Source organism: Hippoglossus hippoglossus, chromosome 1 (genome assembly GCF_009819705.1).
Source record: "Hippoglossus hippoglossus isolate fHipHip1 chromosome 1, fHipHip1.pri, whole genome shotgun sequence".
In the NCBI taxonomy this organism is placed as follows: Eukaryota; Metazoa; Chordata; class Actinopteri; order Pleuronectiformes; family Pleuronectidae; genus Hippoglossus; species Hippoglossus hippoglossus.
In genome coordinates this window covers 24,136,387-24,160,601 of record NC_047151.1, presented here as the reverse complement: position 1 = coordinate 24,160,601, position 24,215 = coordinate 24,136,387, and the positions used below count along the sequence as shown (strand labels likewise).

Here is a 24,215-nt window from a genome sequence, read left to right as displayed (position 1 = left end):
CAATATCCCTAGTCTGTGCAGTAGTGATCAGGGGTGGAGCCGTGGTAGTGACGTCCAATACATTTGCTCGACCAATCACGAGTCAGTCTTAGCTGTCAATCAGGACTTTTCAGTCTGTATTTATAGCATCGAACTAATTAAAACCAAATTTACTAGAAAAAGCAGAAACCATCTTGGGGAAAAATTATATGACGTGTTTTTTTTTTTTAGTTTGGTAGATGTCCCAACTACTAACATGGAGGAGGTTGGGTTTATGGCCTATACTACAGCCAGCCACCAGGAGGTGGTAGAGACGCTTTGGCTTCACATTGTTTAGAGAAATCATGTCGTTCATCTTTATAAACAGTCTATGGTCTGTTACATCTCCAAAGTCTCATCCTCCCATCCCTGCCAGCACCTGTTACCATGGCAACGTGCAGAGATCTCACAGTGGAGGATGTCAGTTGCTCTGTTCATGTCTGTGTTAGTATCAGAACATGAGAGTGACTGAGGGCTGAGTTTCCTCTGCAGCAGGATGTAGGTTACCTCCCTCTTCCCTCGCCTTCCTTTCCCTCGCACAGTTGGAATCTCAAGGGGACGTGGTTCAGGAGCTTTCGTCCTTCTCCCACACAGCAGCAGAAATAGTCACAAAGGATTTTTTTTATCATCAGCACAAGATGGTTGCCACATTGGAATGATTGTATATCAGACTTTGGATACACTGACTGAATGATAAGGATAATTTCATTGTTGACTATGGCCTTTTTATTAACTGGCAGTAAGATAATATACTTTTATATCTCCATTTATGTTAAACACTGTCTTTCCTCTTAAATGTTTTAAATATATATTTTTTTTATTGCATTTCTACTGAATTTTGTTATTGTATCTGTTTTAGTTGTTTATACTTATTTCATTGTAATTTGCACTATTTTATTCAGTATCACCATTTTCTCCAACAACAGAATAGCTTTTACTTTAAGTTCTATGAGATTGTTTAAATGGTCCCTGATATAATTCAATAAAAAAAGGAGTTCAAAAAAGAAACTATAGGTTTGAGCCTTTAAACAACTATAATTATGTTGGCTTTTATTACAGAGACTGATAGAAACGTCATAAGCTTTGCAGGTCAATTTTTGGACCAATAAACACTTTGACCTGATGATGGCGCTAGATGAAACGTTAAGGGATCAACCAAGCTACGACAGTTCATGGGATCAGCACAGTCACTTTGCCTTGTCCTTTACTGAAGGGACCATTTTAGTTTTTTAGTCTTTTAGTTGTTGAGATATTTGTTTTCTTTCACTGAGTAAAGTTTAAAGTTAATAGTTTTGTGCACTCCAGTACACAGAGGTTCATGAACTTGTGTTTGTGTTGCCCACAGCTTTGAAATATGACATAACTAGAAACAGGAGCTCCTGTTACAGAAAACTGTAAGATTTCAGAATGTTGTGTATCCAGCGAGTTAATATCCATATATATATATATATATATGTTGACAAAAAAGAGAAGGCTCCACTGTTAAGAGGTAAAACTTTATTGGGGTTTTGTAAGAACATGGAAAAGAAAAGACTGAAATGCTCAATGGAAGGCACGGCCACAATCACAGCCAGAGAGACCACTGAGTGTCATTGTGTTTACAGACCAGCAGCAGCATCCAATCTAAGGCAGACAACCACACCAGACATGTGCTTTTAACTTCTTTCAAACGGACACGACAGTATTGTGCAGACCTTGAGTCAGGCGACTGTATTTTGGTGCTTTTGGAGTGTGCAGTAACGAGGCCCTATCCAACACCTCCTTTTCATCTTCTTCCTCCCATCGAAGCTAAATATGTTTCAAAGATCCTTTAACTCGTCCTCTCATTTCATTTCTTTCCTCCAGACACATAGGTAAAAAGCAAAGAGTCATATGAGGAACCAGGAAGACCTGAGTAGATCTGGTCTTGGAGGCAAACCTCTGACCTGAAGCTTTTTAAACACATGTCCACCTGTGCTTTGAAGACGGAGGGAGGAAAGCTGGATCGTGCACATGCGGAAACCATTTTAGATCCACCTGCCATTTCTCTTCTTACAGACTCAAGACACTTTTCATGGTTACTATGTTTTTGAAGCATCTAGCGACAAAGAAAGCATTATATACAGCGGAAACACTGTCACCAGTTACATCCCTCTATCTGATGTGCGTTATGCGTTATAGTTTAAAAGAGAGCAGGAGATGGAAGCAGCGTAAAGCAGCCAGCAGCACATTCAACACGAGAAGGTTAGATATTGTGAAATATGAGTTATAGCATTCTCCACCAGTAGTTACCACAGATAGGCACAAATAATGACAGTGATCGTAGTGAAATTCATCAGGTACAGTTTTTGTGTCTATTTGACTGGAGTTGAGACAATTAATGTGCAACCACACCATGAATCGTTTATCAAACACGTCAGAACAAGCAAGAAATATTCAATCCAAATCTCCGGTAAAAAGCCCAGTAAGAAGAGACCAATGTTTAGGAAAGAGAAAAATAAAAAATAGGCAACGACTTCCAGTTTATCAGCTCCAGTTTCAACCACACGTTCATCCAGACCAATTCACAATTACACACATACAAAAAAAAAAAAAAAACAGCTACCTACAGTATCGATCAATTTGAAGCATTGTCGTGTGAGATAGTGGAAGTCTGGGCTGGGCTTTCTCAGTACTCCCAGAGGGTGGCGCTGTCCAGGGAGTCCACGCTGGCCTTCAGCCCCCCAGCGTGGTCTCCTTTCAGGTACTTCCCCCCCAGCACGCGGATGGCCATCTTGTTGAGGTCACAGAACTCAAACAGGAACTGGACAGGTGTGGAGCTGCTGCACGCCACCGCCGTGTCGTCTCCAACGCACCAGTACTTCCCCTGAGAGTCTGGACAAACAACACACACTTAGAGAAGCCTGACTCACACAGCGCTGCGTGATGTCTGCATAATCACACGTTAAAACTCAGATGGTTATGAAAATGCTGCTGAACGTAGTTTCAACCCAGGAGAAGGTTGTTGGTGATGGTCGCTTGCAAAAACCAGAGCTAGATCTTTAATGCAGACTGGATGCTAGTGTCTCACTATCAAAACATTTAGGTAGAAGTAATGAAGTGATAGAAATGAAAGCAACTCTTCATTCAGTCTCGGTGAGTAAAGGAAGGATGCAGGACTCGTAACATTCCCTCAGGATTTAACCGAAACGGCTGATGATGCAAACATTGGCTATGTAGCAAAAGCAAAAACTTGCTTACAGCCCCTTTAATAGATAATATTGATTCACTGTTCAGGTGCAGGTTGAACTACTTACCAAAATAACCGACATGAGCAAGATTAAGTCGGTGAGAGGTTATAAATGTTGGTTTCAATACACTTTCAGGTCAATTTCCGATTGTGTAGGATCAAAAGAAGATTCCTCTATTTGGCCCAATTTAAAGGATCAAAGACAACACCGAGGTACGGAAGCGTATTGAAGTCACTTGAGAGAAAAAAATCTGCTTTTTTTAAATGAAAATTATTTCGTTAATTCAGAAAAACTGGGCTGTTTTCCTGCAGACATGTGAATACCACGTCAGCTCTACCCACCTTTAAGGGAGTACGCTCCGTTGTGGAACTCCAGCTGGAAAACATCGTAGGAGGCGCGGTTAGAGTCCAGCGTCGCCATTCCGGCTTTACGGGCCCCGATAAAACCGTGCTCCCCACGGAGGACGATGATCGGCCGGTTGATCAGTTTCATCAGGAACTGTTCGGCTTCAGCTGAAGAGACAGACTGAGACGTGTTAATCTTACGTTTCCCAAAAGGCCGAAGACACGCAAGACATTTGTAATTAGTTTCTGTCCTCTTCTGCTGGTTTTTCAGTTCAGAAGAAGTGTCACTGACCTGCATTGTCGATAGAAGCAGACAGCTGCCCGTTCCTCTTGGCGATCACATACTTGCCGTTAGCCGCACGCACACACACGCGACCATCACGCCACTCCAGTTCAAAGAAGCTGTTGGCTGATCTGTGAAACAAACATGAACAGTCAGTGAGGGATGGTTATGTGTGAACTAGAGTGTGTGATGCACTGCACAACACGTGTGTGTGTGTGTTTACTTGGTGGAGGCAGTGCACTGCAGTCCTCCTGTCGCCGTCAGTGTCCAGTATTTCCCAGAAGCGGATCTGAAGGCGCACTTCCTGTCCTCACGGCTCATCTCCAACTGGAAGACTTCCTGGTCCCCTTCCTCGTCCTGATTGGCTGACAGGTCCATGCCTAGAAAAGTGGGACAATCTGCTGTCAGCTCTCATTTGTCTCTGGAGGTTGTCGTCCTTGCCTGAAACGCTCCAACCCTTTAACTCGTGAAGTCCCTCTGATCGACTCTTAAAGGGACAGGGCGTCTGACCTCTCTGTGTCCAGCTGTTAAAGGTGGGTCCACACTGATATGTTGTGTGATCGCACCCACACAGGGGAAGTGTCGATACTGAACGAGCCGAGGTCAGAGGAGCAAACGAGCACGATGGAGTCTGAGTGAGAAAATATGTGTGTTGCATTGATTAGTCAAAAAACGCTGACCAGAACGCTGCAGTGCATTCTGGTCTGAGAAGGACACGGTGGAGAATTTCATATTCCTGCTTCTTCTGTGCTGAATTCCCAAAGCGTCACACTTGAGACTTTTCATTGCATTTCAACAGACTGTAAATTCCAAAAAGTAAGGACTGTAGTGAGGACTTTAAAGTCTTCGAACTTGATTTATAGGTACAAATGTGGAACATAAATAATGAATTACAGGCTAGTTTTTCATAGCCACACATTTCAAATACTGAATCATTACGCCTAATAAATGTTAAATGGACTTTATACAACTATCAAGTCGACCACTCAAAGCACTTTACACCACAAGCCACATTCACGGATTCACATTCATACAGCGTCTTAAACTACACGTACACGCACCTCTAACAGAGTGTGAGGCGTGTGAAGGATTGTGTGTCTTGCGGACTGGAGGAGCGGGGATCGAGCCACCGACCTTCGGGTTAGTAAACGACCCACTTTACCACCTAAGTTGCCTTCAATCAGCCACCTGGTATCAATGATGTGAGCAGTATTCATTTTTTTGGCTGCTTAAGAGCAGTTTAATAAGCTGGAAACACTTCACTGACATATTATTAAATAAAGTTGATATAATAATGATAATCATTTAGTCATCCAGTGAACATTAGCGTTCATTCTGTCCCTGTAATGAGTCTATCTCCAAATCTCTCCTCACCAGGAAGCTGCTACTGTAAAGTGGGGTTATGAAGCATTTATTTTTGCTGACAGCAGCTGATGCGGATGCAGGAAAATAAGTTGATGAGAGAAGTGAAATGAAAGAGTAATGTTGTGGACTACAAAACCCCAAAAAGAGCTTAAAGACACTAAAGTCTGCTGTGGAGCTGAGGGGATAATTCACCATGAGTATGAATTGTTTTGAAAGATGATTGAATGAATGAATGATTGTTATATTAATATGTGAATTAAAAGGAAAACTCTGAAACTCTTGCACCTGGACCTGGAATCAGACGACTCACACACACAACGGCCAATATTTTGGCGTAGAAAGCAGACAACCGAGCCAAGATTCCGTCTTCTGGTCACCGTCCACTTTCCGAATATTTTCTTTTATCACACAAGTCGAACGTTTCTCCACATTTCGTTCAATGTGTTCCGCCATCGTTTGCTCTTTGTGTTTAACTGCAGATAACCAAAGCCTGCTCGAACGCGATCGGTCAAACTAGAAATGGAAACCAGAAAACCTCTGCCCCCAAAATCTTCTCGTTCACAAACAGATTGTGTTTATAGCGATTAGTCGTAAATCTGTGAATTTCGTCACCACAGAATTAAGAAATAATGATCTTGCTCTTTAATAGAGAATGGGCGTTGGCCACGTTTGACACCAAAATCTAATTTTGCCATGAAAATGCCTGTGCATGACAAGAGGGATCTTTCTGTCCTGTTTTGGTTTTGCAGGATTAAAACGTGAAAACCACAGTTTGTCTTTTGGAAAGAGAGAAAAATTGTGAAGGTACAACACTCTCTTCACAGCCTGTAACACGTGTGTTACCATCACGGTAGCAATAAAGGAGCAGGTCACAGGTCACCGCCCCCAGACACTGAGAGACTATCTCCCTTCTTCCACAGTCCATCTCTCGTGGAATGCTCACACACACACACACACACACACACACACACACACACACACACACACACACACACGTCTCCATGACTTCAAAGGACATTACTTTTGATCTTTTTTCTGGAGACTCACTCCCTCAACCTAAACCTAAAGTTAATTTAAACCTAAAAACACGTCTTCACCTTTAAATGTAATGACCCACGTCCACGATATGGGGACTTGCTTTTCGTCCCTATGAGGAGGACAAGTCCCCATAATGTGACTGTGTTAGGTCCCCACAACGTGATTAATACTTGGAGCGCACACAATTGAAAGCATTTTGATTGCATGATTAAAATACTGCCAATGATCAGTGGCAGCACCGAATGAGAGCGAGCGGCGTTAAGACAAAGAGGTTGCATGTGGCACGAAAGACCCACATTCCGCAGGACTGCCTGAGTCACACCTCCCTCTCTGTGGCCTGCTTTCTCTTCTTTTCCTCTCCTCCATTGTGTCCCCGTTCTGTTCTGTTCCTCAACAAATCCCTCCTCGTTCTCTGTCCTTTCCAAGTCTATTCTGAGGTAAAGAATGATGGATAACTGCAGACTGGGAGCTGACCCTGAACCAGCAGCCACAATGCAGGGGTAGAATTACTGCAGTAGAAGAAAAAATGTTAGGCAAGGCACAGGCTGCATGGGCCCGAGAGGAGGGAGGGAGAAAGTGAGAGCATGGTAATGAAAAACACATGGTGTGTGGGGGAAATGAAGAAGCCTCTGATTCCACACACACACAAACACACACACACACACACACTCTCTCTCTCTCTCTCACACACACCAAAAACCATGCAACAGCTGCTTGTGGTGTGGGCCCAGTTATGCAGTGACTTCATCAGCATGGTTAAATGGTGAAATATGATTTCTGTCCTCATGTGTATGTGAGTCTGAGAGAGATAGACAGTGTGTGTGTGTGTGGGAGAGAGAGAGAGAGACAGTGTACATGTGTCTGTGTCTGTGTGTGTGAGAGAGAGAGAGACAGTGTGTGTGTGTGTCTGTGTGTTTGTGTATGCGTATCTCTCTATAGCTATGAGGGCCAATATTGTATATTCAACACCATCATTGTGAGGACATTTAGATTGTATAGGGACATTTTGGCCCCATTTCAGACATTTGGTCCTCACAAATTCAAAGGGTTGTTTGAGGGTTAAGACTTGGTTTTAAGGATAGTGTTATAGGTGTGTGTGTGTGTGTGTGTTCGCGCGCACAGCCTCACCTTGCCTCGTGGACACGTTCCTCTCGTTGCCTGCAGTGAGCACGACCTGCGCGTGGCTGCGCTCCAGGCCGAACAGCTCGTCCTTCCCGACGCGGCCGCTCTTCCCGGACTTCATCGTGCCGGTGGGGCCCCCGGGGGCCAGGTAGCGCCCGTTGCAGTCGCGGAACGCCACTTTCCCGGAGCGGAACTCCAGCACGTAGCCGGTGTCCTTGTCCGTCTTGGTGGCCAAGGTGCCGTCATTGCGCAGGAAGCGGTTGTCGGAGGTCTCCAGGTGGTAGCGCTGGTCCCGGTACACCAGGGTCACCAGGGAGTCCACCCCCCAGGGCACGTCCCGGTTGATGGACACCTCCTGCCCCTGCACGCTCAGGTGGGCGAAGCGCTTGCGCGCCAGGCTGTACAGGTTGACCTGCGGGTGCACGGCCAAGTGCACGCTCCATCGCTCCGCCGGCGACGCCGTCTGCGCGAAGCACGTGATGCGGTCCTCGCTGCCGCCGAGGAAGCGGCCGTGCGGCTCCGACTGCAGCGACCACCGCCCGTCCTCGTGCGCGGTCACCACGAAGCGGCAGTCCCGGCCGCGCGTCTCGCTGTCCGCGGTGACGTTGCCGTCTTTGTCCGTGGCGAGGTAGCGGCCCAGGTGGGAGAGGAGGAACACCGCGCTGCCGTCCTCCCCGGTCTGCTCCAGGGTCCACGTCTGCTTCTTCTTCAGGCTGCCGGCCGACGCGTTGACCTTGAAGCCGAAGGTCTCCGCCGTCAGGTACTTGCCGCCGCAGTTGACGAGCCCCAGAGGGATCCGCAGCACGTCCCCGTCTGACATGATGGTGCGAGGAGGAGGAAAGAGGAGAAGATGCTGCGCTGGAGGAGGAGGACGGAGAGAGTGGATGGATGAGGGGGCGTCTGTGGGAGGGACAGAGAGAGAGGGGGGGAGAGAGAGGGCTGTGCTGACTGATGATGAGTGTCCCCTGGCTGAAAACACACACTGCCCCTCTCAGCACACACCCCAGATACAAGCAGAGGAGCTGCGGGGAGATTACTGCAATTTACTCAAATTACCCTGCAAACCCCGTCATAGACCCACACACATCTAAACCACACTGATCCAAACTGTAATTCGTCACTAATTTCCCCCAAAACTTTCCGTCCCCCCTAATTGTGCTCAGCCTCACTTCCACATGGATGGAGCCATTCACCATCTGACAGACCACTGCTTGTCTGCAGGGCCCTGCGTGTGCTGGAGCTGCTTATGAAACGCAGATGGGAAGGAACATCTATCTGGTCCAAGGTGGATTATATCTGTCCATGCTTTCCAACATGCACACCACTCCAGACATTTTCCAGAAATATTTAAAAGGGGTTGTATGTGAGAAAGCAAATGGCCGAGTCAGTTGCTTCCGGATATTCTCCAGAACTTTTCCTGCCATGCAGCCCCCAAGAAAAATGTCCTGAAAAATTCAGAGAGCGAGTGGCTGTGTTGATCACGTTTCTAACACAAGTCGGACGAGCAACTGGAAGAATGTAATTATCTCAGAATGAAAAAAGAGGAGTCATACACGTAGAAGACGTAAAGGCTGCTTTCAGACATGTACTGAACTCTGGAGATTCTCCTGAGTTCCTCTGGAGGAGGTGTATGGACGCAAATGTCCGAGTGAGAGCCTCCGGAGAAAAGTCCAGAAGTCGATCCGGAGTGTCTGAAAACGGCTAAAGATGTCAACTTGGAAAGACAAAGAGACAAGGGCCGACACAGGTGTTGATGTGCTGTAAACAAAACCACACGATTTCCGCAGTGGTATTTATATGTCATGTCCTGCTTCCTATACCCAAGCACCGCCCCTCGCCTGGATGTTCTGGACATTTTCCTGTTGCTGTGAACTCATCTGACCTTCTGCTGCATGGACGTGCAAACTCTGGAAAACCTTCTGCACATTTTTGAGAGTTCATGTCTAAAAACAGCTTATGTATCTTTAGTGAGGGGGTACGATCTCCTGTGAGAGGCATAGTTTAAAAGTAATGCTGAATAGATCAGTTAAAAAGACTTGGAAGTCATTAAAAACCAGCGTTTACCTCCAATGTTTAGTAAGAAAACTTAGTTAGTTTGGTGGATTTGTTACAGCAGCTGCTCTTCTGGCTCAGGAAGCCGGGGATCATGGGTAATATCCACCGTTAAGTTGTGTTTCAGTTCAGTGAGTGGGACGACGCAGTCAGAGATCAACACACATGGATAGGCTTTGTTTTTTCTCTCAACAAAAAACATATTGCATGGACTCAGCAAAAGTTGTTGCTTTAACCATTTGTACAAACAGTTTGGTTCAGGTCCTTTTCAGTTTCAAGACGACAACGCCTTCGTCCACAAAGACACAGTTTGGTGTAGAGGAACTCGACCGGCCCGGATGAATCAGAAAATACAGAAATACAACTGTCTAACCCCTCCCCGCTGCAGACAGCGAGCCTCTTGTCTGTTCCTCTCTCCCCTCGCTGCCTTCAGTCGCCCCTGGTGACATCTTGTCATGTGTGCTGCAGGGTGAGAGGTCATGTCTGTTGATGATGTTCCCTCCCCAACCCCCTGTTTTCTCTCTTTGTCTCACACACGACCTCCTCACAGTATGATGCAACATGTGCATAACATCAAGTGATAAAACTCTGCTGGAGGTGCTGCTGTGAGCGGCAAACTAAAGAACATGTGTTTTTGGAACGCAGCCGTGGAAATCACACCGTCCAAACTCAAAGTGTGGATTTCTGTTTTCAGCCTCACTTGTTTCCTGCTGACCTCCCTCTCTTCCTTGTGATTCCACCCGTTTCCACTCTGCTGCTCTGGTCTGCCCTCTTCCGTCTTCCTCCCCCGGGCTCCGTCGTGACTCGTCCACCTTTATTTATACTGGACAGACCGTTGACGGGCGTGTGTGCTTATCTTTTCCTCACGCCTATAATATCATAACACCAGCGGGGCAATGAAAACCCTGTGAGAAGCCACTTTATCCGTTCACGTCCATATTTGAACTGCTTTGTTTCTCCTCCTGCAGCCGTCTAAACATGAATTGTGTAAATAAATATATGACATAGAGCTTTTGCCGTGAGGGCTTATCTTCTTAAGACACATCTTTATGAAAGATCTTTTATCATGTGATGTTTATTGCTTTTATTATCTGTATCTTTATTATTAGTAATTTTATTCAGATTGTTGTGAGTTTCATACTTGTATTGAAAAGTGCTATACAAATAAAGTTATTATTATTCTTCTAAGTTTTTAAGAGTGTTTTGTCCTACAAGCTTCATCTGTTTCAGACAAACTGTTGCCTTCTGTTCCCTCCACACCTTCCTTGATTTTGTCAAACTGTAAAAAAACAAACAGGACGGTCGGATGTAACTTGAAGAAACACACACTGTCTTCTCCCTGTTTTTTCGTTAGAGGAAAACATGCACTGAAGCCGGAAAGACAGCAAAGGTCACTGCTGGCTGATTTGCATAAGTTTGCATGTGCATCAACATTGTGTCAATATTCATGGCAACTACTGACCTGGATATCCTGGAGGATATGTGAGGCTTTGTGTGCTGATGTGCATGTTTTGTGTCAATCAAATGAAAATTACAGTTGGGACAGTAAGGAGAATATATAATGTATTGTAATTATGTAATGTATCACATACAAATTGTCTGGTGAGAGCTTCCTGAATATTGAGGTTTTCCAATTGTTTTTTTTTTTATGTCACCTTTCGGCACAGCAAAGCAATTCTAACTTTTGCTTTGGTCTGAGCTTGAGTGAGTATTTTTTTTGTTTTTTCTCTTTAATTGATAAAGTTATGAATCGATAACCTGCTGTCACCTGGTAACTGGATTGCATGACACTTTTAAATTACTGTGTCCGGAGGAAATTTAACTTTTGTTCATTGTCTTGCCTCTTTAACTTCTCATTTGTTTTATTTTCTACAATATCTTAAAGACATTTCTCTTATTGCTGTCAGTAAAATTGTAATGTAAAGTGAAATATAAGTGTATTACATAGGTTGGCCGGTCCCTCTGTAAGTAACAGATCACAGACCAGTCGTGTTAAATCCTGAATTCAGTGGTTGTGTGAAATGTGAACTTGTATTGGAGTATTAGTGTACAAACAAGATATGATATGAAACATCTTGTAATTTGTCCGTGAAGTGATGAAAACTGGAAATGGAGAATTAAATGGAAAAAAAGAATTGTGTGAGTCAAACATACAGAGGAACAGTGAGTGTGGACACAAGTGAAATGGTCAGGACTGTGGACCAGGGCTGGGACTGGGAGTGGGACTTGATCTCTGCTTGTTCTGGGATTCAACAGAGAATCTGGAGGCCTGGGCCTGGACCATAGACTCTTTATAAAGCCTGGACTGATGCTGGATGCAACCATGCAACTCAGATCAGACCTCATCGCCCCCATCTGGATATTCAGAGAACAACAGCAAGGACCCTGCTCCAGATGTTGTATGACCGAAACAGGAACTAATTAAAACAGCCTCATTCTAAACATAATCCACTGAACACAAACAGAAAATTAATTAAGTTTAAGTCCAACCTTAGAAAAGGAGCCCTGCTTCATTCATTTCATCATTCTTGAGGTTGGTTCTGATCCAAGTCAAATAGACTGTAGGTGTTTTATCATCCCGTCCATCTGCTCCTGTACAGCAACGTTACTGTTTTTCAGATCCTGTAAAAACATCAAGAGTGAATGTGTTGTTTGACAATATGTGTGAGAAAACAACTATGGTGTGTATAATAAAAAAAAGTTATTTTAATTTTAAATGCTATGTGATCTAAGTCGGGGGGGTATCTCACCTTTATTCTGCATTATTATTCTGGATCTTACACGACATGTCTTTGTGTACTTTGTTTTTATTGTTTGTTGTGCGATGTACTGTTCTGCAGCTGCTGTAGCACTTTGGCCCAAGATAAAGTATATTTGATCTGATCTGTTTTACTGGACCATTTTATCTCATCTGTATGAAAACTGCATGAGATGAGATCTGCAATGAGTTTATTTGGCCTGAACCAAAGTATGCTGGTATGCCTGGCGTCGCGGCTGAGGGGGTCCACCACCTGAATAAACAGAATACGATACAGTAAGCGGAGGTCACTGCATTCTCTCCACAGTTTGCAGGGAGGAGGATAATGTGAGGAACAATGTAGAAGGAGAGATGGGCAGAGAGTTCTTCTCATCATCTGTATATTCTGCACATGCCCATAAGCAAGGCAGTGCAGACCTCAGTTATATGCTGATGTATCTGCTGGTAAAGACAGTTTAGGTGCATCAACCGCATTGTTTTTTCGAAGTATTCGTTGAACCTCTCTCATCAGCCGCTGCCTCTTCTCTTTCAGGGGCCCAAAAGAAGATTGGAAATGGAAAGGATGATTGCAGAGGTATAATCAAGCAGGAGAAAAATGTAATACAACAGGAAGTAGTGGACAATGAGGAGCAAGACGTGAGGGAAATAGAAACCTCCAGCAAGAAAAATAAGAGACAGGATGCTGCTGCAAATTTAGTTGCACACCTACGTTTTAATATAAACTACAAGTGCAATTACAATATGTTACAAGTCAGATGTAATATATGTTTATGCAAATGTGTTGTTCATGCAAAAAAATATGGAAAACAAAATAAGGAAAATAGGAGCAGGGAGATTTAAGTTCCAAAGTAAAGACATTTGAAACATTGTATAATATGTAATTGTATATATACATATGTATGTGTGTGTGTTTTTGTATGCAGTAATCTTTGCATGTTTAGTTTTGTAACTAACAAGCACTGAACAGCAAACACAGGATTGGTCTCAGGTGTCTCCTTCACCTTCCCTGTTCCTCGTCTCCTCCTCTCACGCTATTGGAGGAAAAGAGTCAAAGCCCCGCCCACTTGCACCTCTCCACCAATGAGCGACGTGAGAAAGTAAAGTCTGAATTGAAGAAAGGGCGGAAGGAGTATTAAGACTCACCCCTGGGCTGCGGTTCGTTTAACAACACCATCAAGCTACATGAAGCCACTGGTTAGACATTTCAAAATAAAACTTCTAGTGTAAAACGCGTGGACATATTACTTTATATTTCCTCATTTTCTTGAATAAAATTATCTAGAATAATGATTAAAAACCACACATATATAACTTAAAGAAATGTGATACGAGTTAGCCATCTTCCTGAGTGTGTGATGCTTTATGATGAAAGCAGCTTCAGTCAGTTTCCTGTTCCGCCCGCTGTTCTCTCGCCAGCTTGCCGCGGCTCGCTAGCAGCTGCTCGCTTCCATGGTTGCTACAGACTCATCTCCAACGCCGATGTGAAAACACTGACGTCTGCACGTCAGCCACACGCCGCGTCTGAACGGTCCTCTGGACGCTATGGTTACCGGCGCCCGTCTTCCGTGTCCGCGCCTCGCTACGCGGAGAGTGCGCAGAGTTGTGGACGTGAAATGTCGCTGTTGTAGCGAAGCCAGCGTCTCTTTTGTTGCCCCGTGTTTTTACTACTGCTGTTAGCAAGAGGTGTGAGTGCGTGTGTGTGAGTGAGTGAGTGTGGGGGGGGGGACCCGAGCTGAGCGGAGACACTCCGGAAGAGACGATGAGAGGATCACACGCAGAGACAGACAAGTTTTCAGACTTAACGTAACGATGTTTAGTGCAGCCGGTAAAATGTCCGTGGAGGCGAGTGATGTCCAGACTGATGAAGACTGCGAGGAGCTGGTGAGTCTTCAACTACTGGTAACTAATGGTAACTGGTGGTAACTGGTGGTAACTAATGGTAACTGGTGGTAACTAATGGTAACTGGTGGTAACTGGTGGTAACTAATGGTAACTGGTGGTTACTGATGGTAACTAATGGAAACTGGAGGTTAGTGATGGTAACTGATGGAGACTGATATTATCTAATGGATACTGATGGTAACTAAAGGAAACTTATGGTTACTAATGGTTACTGATGGTATCTAATGATACCTGATATTAACTAATGGTAACTGATGGAAATTGATTGTAACTGATGGTTACAGATGTTAACTGATGGTAACTAATGGTTACTAATGGTTACTGATGGTTACTGATGGTAACTGATGGTAACTGTCAGCTGGCTCTGTCTCTTGTTGTTTTCTCACTGTTTCCTTCTTAAGTTGAAGTTTTAAGTTTAAACATTGATGCTCTTGAATTTGTCTTGAGAGCAGCTCAGTCAAATCCTTATTTTTTAGTTGTCGATAATCGATAATTATCACGATAAATGTCATATTTTTGTGTAACACCCTGCTGTGACCCCATTTCCCTCGGATCGGATAATAAACTTGACTCTCCTCTCTCCTCTCTCTTCTGTCCAGGATGGCTTTTCATTCTCGGCTGATATTTTGGAAAAGGTAACCTGATCCACTCCGATTGTTGATGATGTCTCTGTATGTTTTGACTCTCTGTTGATATCTCCCTTCATAGAGATTTAGTTTACTGCACCTTTCTCCTGCCTAAAAAAACCTCTTGTTTTTCTCCTTTACCAGATAACAAGCAAGAAAAGATCTTCTAGGAAGCCTCCTTCTCCAAGTAAGACCTGCTGAGCCCGAGACTATAAACAGATACTTTGACTTTTCCACTTTCTAAACTCCATGATTGTTAATATACGTGTAGGGTCTCCATACCTCTCCAGCCTGAATGTGAACCCCAGAAGAGCGGCCGTGGCAGCCTGGAGACTACCGAGGGCGTCCCTGGGGGACACCAGAGGGGAAGCTGCTGGGGATTGTGGCTCGGCTCTTCTCACGTCCCTCAGCAACGGTCATGGTAGGCACGGTTAATAAAACCAGCTTAAACCCTGTCTGTCCTCAGGAGGGATGGCTGGAGGAGAGGAGGAGAGATTGATAGAAGCTGATAATTGGTGTCCTGCTCAGGACTGATGATAATCAACTTGATCCTTCTGTTATACATGTTATCTTCTTATAAAGTGGTTACGACTGATCAGAGATTGTATGGAGGACATGACAGCTCCCCAAAGGGGGAAACTAAACATCTTGACTGCACCCTGGTGGCTGGTTTCTGTCATTTTAGGTAGTTTCTTATCACACTGATGTATGTTCAAGTGCTCATTTTTCAGTAAGTTTGGTTTTAATTAGTTATTTGATGCTGTAAAATGGTATGAAACGTTGATAGATTGATAGTTGATAGTAGACTGACATGGCAAGACATCTATACTGTGGCAAGTGCAAACTGGTGGCACCTTTATCTGAGATATTTTAGATACATTTTGGTACAACGGGTGGAAGTGGAGAGTTGCTTTCATCTTTATCGACAGTCTATGCTACACACAGTAATGAAACTGTACAGACCCATTAAACCATTGAATCTCCCCATCTCGCTCTTTTTCAGATCTGTCCCCTACGCTGAGATCAGTGTGCGACGTCACACCAGAGCTGCTCAAACAGACCTTGAGCTCGAGGAAACACAAACATCTCCACTCCGCATCCATCGGTGAGAGAATGTGTAGGAGTGTCAGTGGCAAGGGGAAAAGTGCAGCTAGCTGAGGGCGGGAGACGGAAGCAGAAATTGACGGGGCCTCATCCACACCAGCTTTTTCATTCACTGCAAAGTGAAAATGTAACCGAAGTGCGACCGTGTTTAACTCTCTCCTTGTTTTTGCCCGTATGTGTTGCAGGCTTTACCGTCAGCACAGGGGAACACAGAGAGAAGGAGGACATGTACGATGAGATTATTCGCCTCAAGAAGGTACGATTAATAAGCAGGGCACTGACTACCTGCCAGGTCCAGTGTGAGATTCTGTACTTGACTCTCACCTTTGTTACTCTGCAAAAGGGAAAGGGGGTTTAAAGCAACAGCGCCCTCTGCAGCCACACATAATGATTGATTCTGCTGGGCTCCATGTCTGAGTGAATAATTGGTTTTCATGTAGAAAACAAAAAATCTCATCAACCTGTACCCCACTCACTGAACTGAAACACAACTGAATGGTGGATCTTACCCATAATCCCACTTTTTAAATGTGGACTTTAACCTTTTACGTCTTCTTTCATCAATTGTACTGTCTGCAGAGTCTCCAGGCGCAGAAGTCTGACAATCAGCAAATGAAAGCAAAACTACGCCGCCTGGAGGAAGATAACGCTAAAAGAGAGAAACAGATAGAAGAACTGTTGGATCCCACCAAAGTATGATGATCAAACTGCTTCTCATTTTTGTCACAGAGACTTTAAAATGAATAAATACATTAACAAATGATCTCTCTCCACAGGGATCTGAGTATACTCGCAGTTTGGTGGATAAGAAAAGAGAAGGCAGTGTGGTGAGTTGGTCCAGACTGAAAGTACCAGAGATTACTTATAGGATTTATCGTAAACAGGTTCATGAAAGTGATTCTGTCTGTAAAGGTTCTTAACGGCCTGAAGCAGAGAATTCTGAAGCTGGAGCAGCAGTGCAGAGAGAAAGAAAATGCCCTGAGGTAAAATGTCTTCCCACCTTTTCATCAGTCCATTTGGTGGATGTGTGAAGCAGCACAATTTATTTGATTCTCTCTCATTCCGCAGTAAACTGCAAAGTGACCTGAGGACCACCAACCTGGAGGAGCTGAAGATCACAGTAGAAACCTACTTTGAAGAGGTAACATCAATGCATCTAGACACATCTCAACTTTTTCATTATTTCTTCCATCTGAATATAAAAGTAAAAGATCTTCTGGAATGTTACCGTGTATAGATTTTCAAAAGCAGAACAACTGACACAACCACCAAAGAAAGAAACCCACATTGAAAATAGATTTTAATGTTCAAAGAGTGACTCAGCCACTGCTCTGTGCTTCTGTTTCTGTGAAAGCTGATCATTACATTTACTTTGGTTAAAGTGTGCGAGCTAAGCTGTGGAAATGGATCTCTCACCTAATGTGCTTAATGTTGGCCTCGTCTTTCAGGTCCAGAGACTCCGGATGCTTTTAGGAGCTGCGGAGAAAAGGTATACGTGACCAAAGACACCAGCAACATGCTTCAGTATCATTTAAGTTTTTTCTGAGTGGACTTTTTGGGATCACAAGAAGTTATAAAAATGGTACCACTCTCAGCCTGACACAGGGACTCTTAAATCCTGACATTTTCCTGAAATTATCTGGAGGTGAGGCGGACGCAAATATCCGAGTCAGTTGCTCTGGTTGTGACTTTTTGATTGTACGTTTTTTAAGTGAATGTACTTTAAATTCTTCAAGGCTATCTAATAAGAAAAGGTGATATAAAATTACACCTCAGCACTTTATACAATCTGCAACAAAAACAATGAACACTTTATATTTTTGACAACTTTGTTTATAAGAAGCAATTGGTCTCAGGATTTGTGATCTGCTGATTTATTAGTTCTGTCTCTCTCAGGACGTCTTCACCTCTCTCTGTCTCTTTCCATCTGCAGCAGTCGAGCGGAGAGTAAAGGCTCCCAGAGGCAGCAGAAAGCTTTAACCTCCACGGTTCATCGTCTGTCCGAGAACCTGAAGCAGCTTCAACAGGAGAACTCGGCTCTCAGGGAGGAGCTCAACACTGACAGTCCTGCTGGAGGAGTCAAAGGTCTTTTTCTCACACACGAAACCAAACTGACGAAGAAGAAATTTACTTCATTTATTCCCTTTCGTCAGTTTCTAGTTTGACCCTCACAGTACCTCCTCTGAATGTGACACCTCTTTACTTAATTCACCTCAGCTTGGCTGGTTTCTCTCCTTCCATGTTCTGCTGTGTTGGAGAATGTGAGATACATTGATCCAAAAGTGTAAAGTCAGGATAACGTTGTGGTAACTTAACTGTGTTATAGCTGTGAAAACTATTCTGAAAGCTGGAGTCAATTTATAAAGTTTTGAAAAATGCATTTCACATATAGGAAGTTTTAATATTTTGAGTTATTTTACATACATTATTTTATTCAGAGGAATATAATCAAATGTATTTCACACATCGATTACTTTAGTGAATAGTTTAAGCTTTTATCTCATCTTTTATTTTTTTAACTGAAACACATCTACTTCTTTTTTACTTATTAATATAGCAGGAAAGAACAAAAATATCTCATTAACTACAGACAACAATAAAACAATGTGTAATGTGTTGAATGTGTGTCTTTGTGTGATCGTGTTGCCCAGGTTACAGTGAGTGGAGTAAGCAGAGGCTGCTGCGAAGGTTGTTGGAAGTGGAGAAGGTGATTTGAAACTGTTGTTATCATGTAAACACTCGACCTCATTTGTTTCTGACTGAAGCTTTAAAGTTTCCAGCATCATCACATACAAACTCCTCTCTCCTCCTATCAGAGGCCGCAGGACACCAGAGGACACACCCAGCCGGCGAACAGCAGCAACCGATTGGATCAGGAGGTCCAGGCCACACCTGCTGATATTCTGAGGTTTACCATGGCAACAGAGGCAGTGGTCTCCGTGGGAACAATGACTGAAGAGGAGGAGGAGTTTTCAGATCTGAGAGAAAACCTCGGCCAATTGGAGAAGGAGAAGTTTGAGCTTCACGAGAGTCTGACAAGTAAAGAGTGAGTGAACATTAACCTCCACTCAAAACACTGAAGAATCCAAATTCACAGAACATACTAGTGAAAGAACAGGTTTAACATGAGTAACAGAGGTTATGAGCATAAAGCTACTGAATTAAGTTTGTGACTGTAAACTGTATTTGTGTTTCTGTGTTTTTCAGTGATGAACTGACACAGTTGAGGACAGAAAGAGAAGAACTGGAGAAAGAAACAGAGCGACGGAAGGAGGAACAAACACATGAACGTGACAAAGAGAGACAGCAGCATCAGTATGTTTGACTTTTTATATCTCTCCTCCTCAGGGAGGCTCCGTGCGTCATCTATATATTCTTAAAATTCTGCTGTTATGTTGCTGTTTTTATCAAAACCTTTCTCAAAAAATGATTTACATTTGAAACAGTAGCTTGAATACAGAACTGTACTTGTTCCTATTGTAGAGATCACAGCTGAGGCTTCAGTCCTTTAGAGACTTTGTAGTCACATCATAAATGTCCCAGAAAACAGAGTTGGTGTTGTCACACAGATCCACCTGAGAGTTATGCAAATGATGGTTGATTATATAACATCCAGGCAATAAACTGAGATGACTGAATGAGACCTGGCAGTGTGAGTGATGGCATAATCAATATCATAGATGCATTAGATCATATAGAAGACAGGTTTATCAGAATAGTTTGTTTTACATACAGGCTCAAAAGACAACTCAACTCAAGTCAACTGGAAAAATAAACACATCCACAAGATGTTGATATGCAACTGCATCTAATCACATTATAGGTTCCCTCTCAAAAACCTGTATATTTAGTTCCAAACCAGTGTCATAGACTTTGGAAACCTGTAAACTGTTAGAGGACACCCACTGTGGCTGCTAGTTGTGTGTTATGTGTGTTTATTGTTTATGTGTGTGTCTCTCAGACAGGAGTTGGAGGAGTTGTGGGTGAGGATCCGAACTCTGGAGTCGGCCCTAGCCGAGCTTTCCGCTCCCTCTGCCACAACGGCAGTGAACCATGACGACGAGACGGGCAGATCGGGTCCGGAGGAGGGAGACGAGACGGACACTGGAGCTAGAGAGATGGAAGGAGGAGGAGATGAAGAGAAGAAAGGGGAAGAAAGAGAAATGGCAGCAAGCATCATCCCGACAAACTTGAGGGAGCACAGAAATAGGGTATGAAACACACCTGAGTTATGTAAAAAGAAATGATCAATGTGTGAGAGAAATACTATATAAAAAAAGTCCAGACACTGTGTCGCTGATTCTTCTTTCTGTCTCCATCCCTCCACATTCTGTCTGCAGGACACTGTGATGCTGCAGTCTGCATTAAGAGGTCATCTCGTCAGAGAGTCACAGCTCAAGAACCTGCTGAAAGACACACAGGACAAGGTTACAGACACACACACACACACACAGACACACACACACACTCACTCACTGTACAGCAATAAAGCAGTGAAATAAAACATTGTTTCTAGCCAGCAGAGGGCTGTAGAAACCATTTTCTGTGAGCCTGCTGAAGTCTCAAGCTGTTTCCTCACATGATTTCCCTTCTCTGTCTCAACCCACTGAACCTCTCTTCTCTCTTGTGTTTCTCTCTTCTCCTTTATCGTTTACTCATCTCGTCTTTTTCAGACTGTAGATGCAGCAAACCGCAGCGATGCAGATTCCCCTGTGGGTGGAGAAATGGATGTGGTTGCCTTGACGATGATACAGTCTGCGTTCAGGGGACACCTGACTCGCTGTAGTCTTGCAGTAGAGAGGTGACTCATTTACATCCAAGAAATGAAGAAAGTAAATCAATCCAAACATGCAGAACATAATGCAGTATTGTGTATGTGTGTTTCTCTTTTAGCTCAGGGTTCTCCGTGCCTTCTCCGATGGGAAACAGGTTTCCCACACTGGTCCCGAGAAGACCTCGATCAATACCTGGCAGAACAGGTAAGGTTCAGACATAAAGAACTTTCTATGTCTCTGAGTTGGCGGCAGCTTTAGCCTGAGGCATCGTGTTCTCAGGTTGTCTGTTACTCTCTTGTGAGCGAGACATCTCAGGAACACTGTGAGGGAACTTCCTCGAAGGTTCTCTTGTGGGAACACCTTAAGAAATTCCCTTCAAATTTGGCTGAAACGTTCACTTGTACTCCTGAATGAGCTGATGAGATTTTGGTGGACAAAGGTCAGAGTCATTTCATAAAGCTCGTTTTCTGGCCCCTTGGATGTGACATCTCACCTTTGTTTCTTTGCTCTCACTCATTTGGATTAAAGAATGAACTGATTAGATTTTGGTGATCAAATGTCACAGGTCAAGATCAGTGTGACCTCACATTTTGTGAACATGATTTATCAGGAGAGGAGGGAATTATATCCGGCACAAACTTGCCCTTAGACTCAATGATGACCTGATTATACTGTTATTTGTTGGTCAAAGGTAAACGGTCACTGAGACCTCACAAAACACGTTCAAATGCTAGTTATCACTAAATTTAACACGAAAGTCTTACAGGTTAAAGGTCAACTTCACTGTCACATAATTATGTTCTGCAAAAACACTTTTCTGGTCATTAACTCTGCAACAGAAAGGGAGGTTGTGATTTAATGCAATTTGACTGGTTAGCGGATGTATACGAGCACAAGGTGGTCGTTTAAGTCTGTGATCACATATTCATTTTATATATTATGAACAAATCAAAAACAAACGTACACATTACAAAGCTTTGCCCACAAAAACGTTTCTGCTCCCCATTTTAGAAATGTAGAATTTTATTTAACATAGAAGGTATTGAAACCACAAACCAGTCCAGAGTGTCGGTCAGGAACAACATAGCATCGCCCTCCTCTCAACCTCAGCGTTGCTCATCACATCTTCCCTGATGGGTTTATGAGTGGTTACGGATCTCGCTGGCACACTGATCTAATTCCAGGGTGTCTGTCTCCTGTGCACCAGCCGCAGCTCTGACAGCTTCCTGTCCAAGAGTGATGAGGGCGCTCAGCAGCTCTGTAGCTTCCTCACATGACCCCTGCAAAATCTAAAGCCTCCGCTGCTCCAGGGCTTCGTCCAAGGCTTCAGTCTGGTTTAATTTACCCTGCCAGGCTTCAATGCCCCCGACCCTCTCACTTGGCAGATGAGTGCAGAGAGCAGAGCAGCAGTGTCAGCGTTTTTTCTGCATGTTTACATACTGACTCTCCACTTGATGTGCTCTGGGCTTCACTGTAAAACTTCAGCTTCATGCTTGTGTTCCAATTATCTTAAACCTGTTTTCAGATATGAACTCTAGACAGTGTTCGGAAAATCGAGTCCAGACATTTCCTGGACTTTGCCGTTCACATATGAAGAACACATCAGGAGATTATCCTGTTCACACACATTCACAACAACAGGAGTTTTCAGTTTCAGTTCACAGCACATGTTGACTCTTATCGCCAAAAGCTCTTAAATATCGTTGTCTTTCCATCTTGACATCTTCGTTGGTGTCTTCTACTTGTATGGCACATTTTTGTCATCCTGAGACATTTGTATTCATCCAGTTTCTTATCCTTTGTGTGTTCAAAAAACATCATTAACATGCTCACTCGCTCACTGTGAATTTCCTGGAAAGGTTCCTGCTGTATTCTCACACGGGCTTATGTTCCTGAAAATGCGTGGAGCAACTGACTCGGACGTTTGAAATCTCACTGACAGCTCTTCCAGAAATTTTCAGGATAATGTGTGGACGTCAGTGCATATCTGAAAGAAGCTTTACGTAAAAAAATACATCATCAAGTGCGTCATCCACTCAGATATTTTCAGTATGTGTTTGAATTGAGCCGTAATGTCTGGCGACTGTATGTGTTGTTTTGTTATGTCAAGGTGCTGCGTCCCGCCATGACGATGAAGCAAAGCCGGGTGATCAAGACGACTCGTGGCTCGTCTCTAGCATTCACACCTCCGGGAAGACACCCACCACAGGTCAGAGGGAGTTCATGTTTTACTGTGTTGTGTCTGTTGAAAGCACATAAAGTCTTTGGGTCATCTCCTGCTTTGTATGGGCTGATGTGTCTGCATGAATATTTAAAGCTTATTTGATTTTCTAACACTGTAATTAAATGTTTGCTGGAGGGAAATATGCTGAAATTAGATAAGTATTCATGTAGAAATATGCACATTTTAAATCGCACGATACTTCTGTATTCAGTTTTTGAGGCTAATTAGGTTGAATGTATTTTTTTCAAGGTCAAATGATGCCGCAGGTGGTAAATCACAAGTGTACCTGTATATCTGCTATGTCCCCAAACAGAGCTCCATTTCACAGCCGAGTCGGGAGGAGCCGCTGCAGTCGATTCGGACGATTCTGATGACATCATAGTGTCGCCGTCACGACCTCTGAGAAGCAGAGAAGTCTTAATCTTATAAAGTCTGTGTGTGTGGGTGTGTGTGAGAGAGTGAGAGAGAGCGAGTGTGTGTGCGTGTGTGTGCGTGTGTGAGAGAGAGAGAGAGAGCGAGTGTGTGTTGGTACTACTCAGAGCCTAAATATTCTGAACCTGCAGATGAGCAGGAGTTAGGGCAGTTAGGGCAGTTTTCTCCTGGGCAGAGGTATACTCACTGCTGAACGCCGTTCCCGTTTAGATCTGTCAATGTTGTGATTTGTCAAGATTTAAGATCCAAGACTTTATTGTCATGTGCACAACAAAGTCGCTGGCAATGAGGTGCTTGGGTCACAGGCTCTCGTTTGGGCCAGATATTCTTAGTGGTTGTTTGTTTTTGCCAAAGTGCCTACTGCATGAACATTCAAATTCAAATCTCAGTGGTACCTGGAGTTATGTCTGTGACCCTGATCGACCGGACCAGGTGAGCCACATCGCCTGTAATTCACACGTTCAATAACTAATGAATCCCAAGTTGACGTGTCAAACGCGTACCAAACAAATGTCCTCACACTAATCTGTCATGTATGCTAATAACTTGTGGCTGTTTCTGAGGTATGATTGAGGGATGATCGCCAACTGATGCACTATTGAGCGAAACTGTGAATAAATTATAGATCAGCCTGCTGCAATACTAAACACACAGTGGAGGATACACAGGGAGTTTGTATATTGCTCTGATAGCATGTAGGCAGGTCAGCAGAGAGAGAGCAGGAGGGGCAGTTTCTACATGATGTATGTAACCTCATTTTCTGACACATTCAATAAAATGCTTTTTGAAATAACAGGAACGTCTGTGGTCTCATGTGGTTCTTGTTGGATATTTAAGTATCTTTGCTCAAGTATTATACAGTTTGAGGTATGTTTAGATCTTTAGATGCATACAGTATTAAAAGTTTATTAAAAAGTTGTACTTGGGGTTCCCTGCACATCTTTTTGTGTTGTTTAAGAGTTG

The 24,215-nt window shown here is 43.7% G+C and overlaps 2 protein-coding genes and 1 long non-coding RNA gene across 4 annotated transcripts; 2 read left to right on the top strand and 1 right to left on the bottom strand.

Moving 5' to 3' along the window:
* Positions 1-1,495: 1,495 nt before the first annotated feature.
* LOC117770406 (fascin-like) lies at positions 1,496-8,288 on the bottom strand. The gene is made up of 5 exons (XM_034599846.1): positions 7,386-8,288; positions 4,078-4,234; positions 3,864-3,985; positions 3,569-3,739; positions 1,496-2,871 (listed from the first exon to the last, which is right to left on the bottom strand). Exons 1-5 carry the CDS (start codon positions 8,197-8,199, stop codon positions 2,666-2,668), a joined length of 1,470 nt encoding a protein of 489 aa, XP_034455737.1. The 5' UTR covers positions 8,200-8,288; the 3' UTR covers positions 1,496-2,665.
* On the top strand, positions 7,114-24,038 carry LOC117770548. The gene is made up of 2 exons (XR_004615412.1): positions 7,114-7,160; positions 23,324-24,038. It is a non-coding gene; the product is annotated as an uncharacterized LOC117770548 (long non-coding RNA).
* On the top strand, positions 13,656-24,038 carry iqce (IQ motif containing E). 2 transcript variants are annotated; one of them, XM_034599690.1, is made up of 21 exons: positions 13,656-14,070; positions 14,691-14,726; positions 14,862-14,904; positions 14,989-15,138; positions 15,721-15,822; positions 16,007-16,077; positions 16,401-16,514; positions 16,598-16,648; positions 16,734-16,804; positions 16,890-16,962; positions 17,270-17,310; positions 17,758-17,906; positions 18,473-18,528; positions 18,638-18,867; positions 19,029-19,136; positions 19,783-20,032; positions 20,162-20,248; positions 20,495-20,622; positions 20,715-20,800; positions 22,707-22,805; positions 23,134-24,038. In XM_034599690.1, exons 1-21 carry the CDS (start codon positions 13,999-14,001, stop codon positions 23,247-23,249), a joined length of 2,133 nt encoding a protein of 710 aa, XP_034455581.1. In that variant the 5' UTR covers positions 13,656-13,998; the 3' UTR covers positions 23,250-24,038. The 2 variants fall into 2 exon arrangements, with proteins under 2 accessions (XP_034455581.1, XP_034455573.1); XM_034599682.1 differs by having other exon boundaries at positions 13,657-14,070; positions 17,755-17,906.
* Positions 24,039-24,215: the final 177 nt, after the last annotated feature.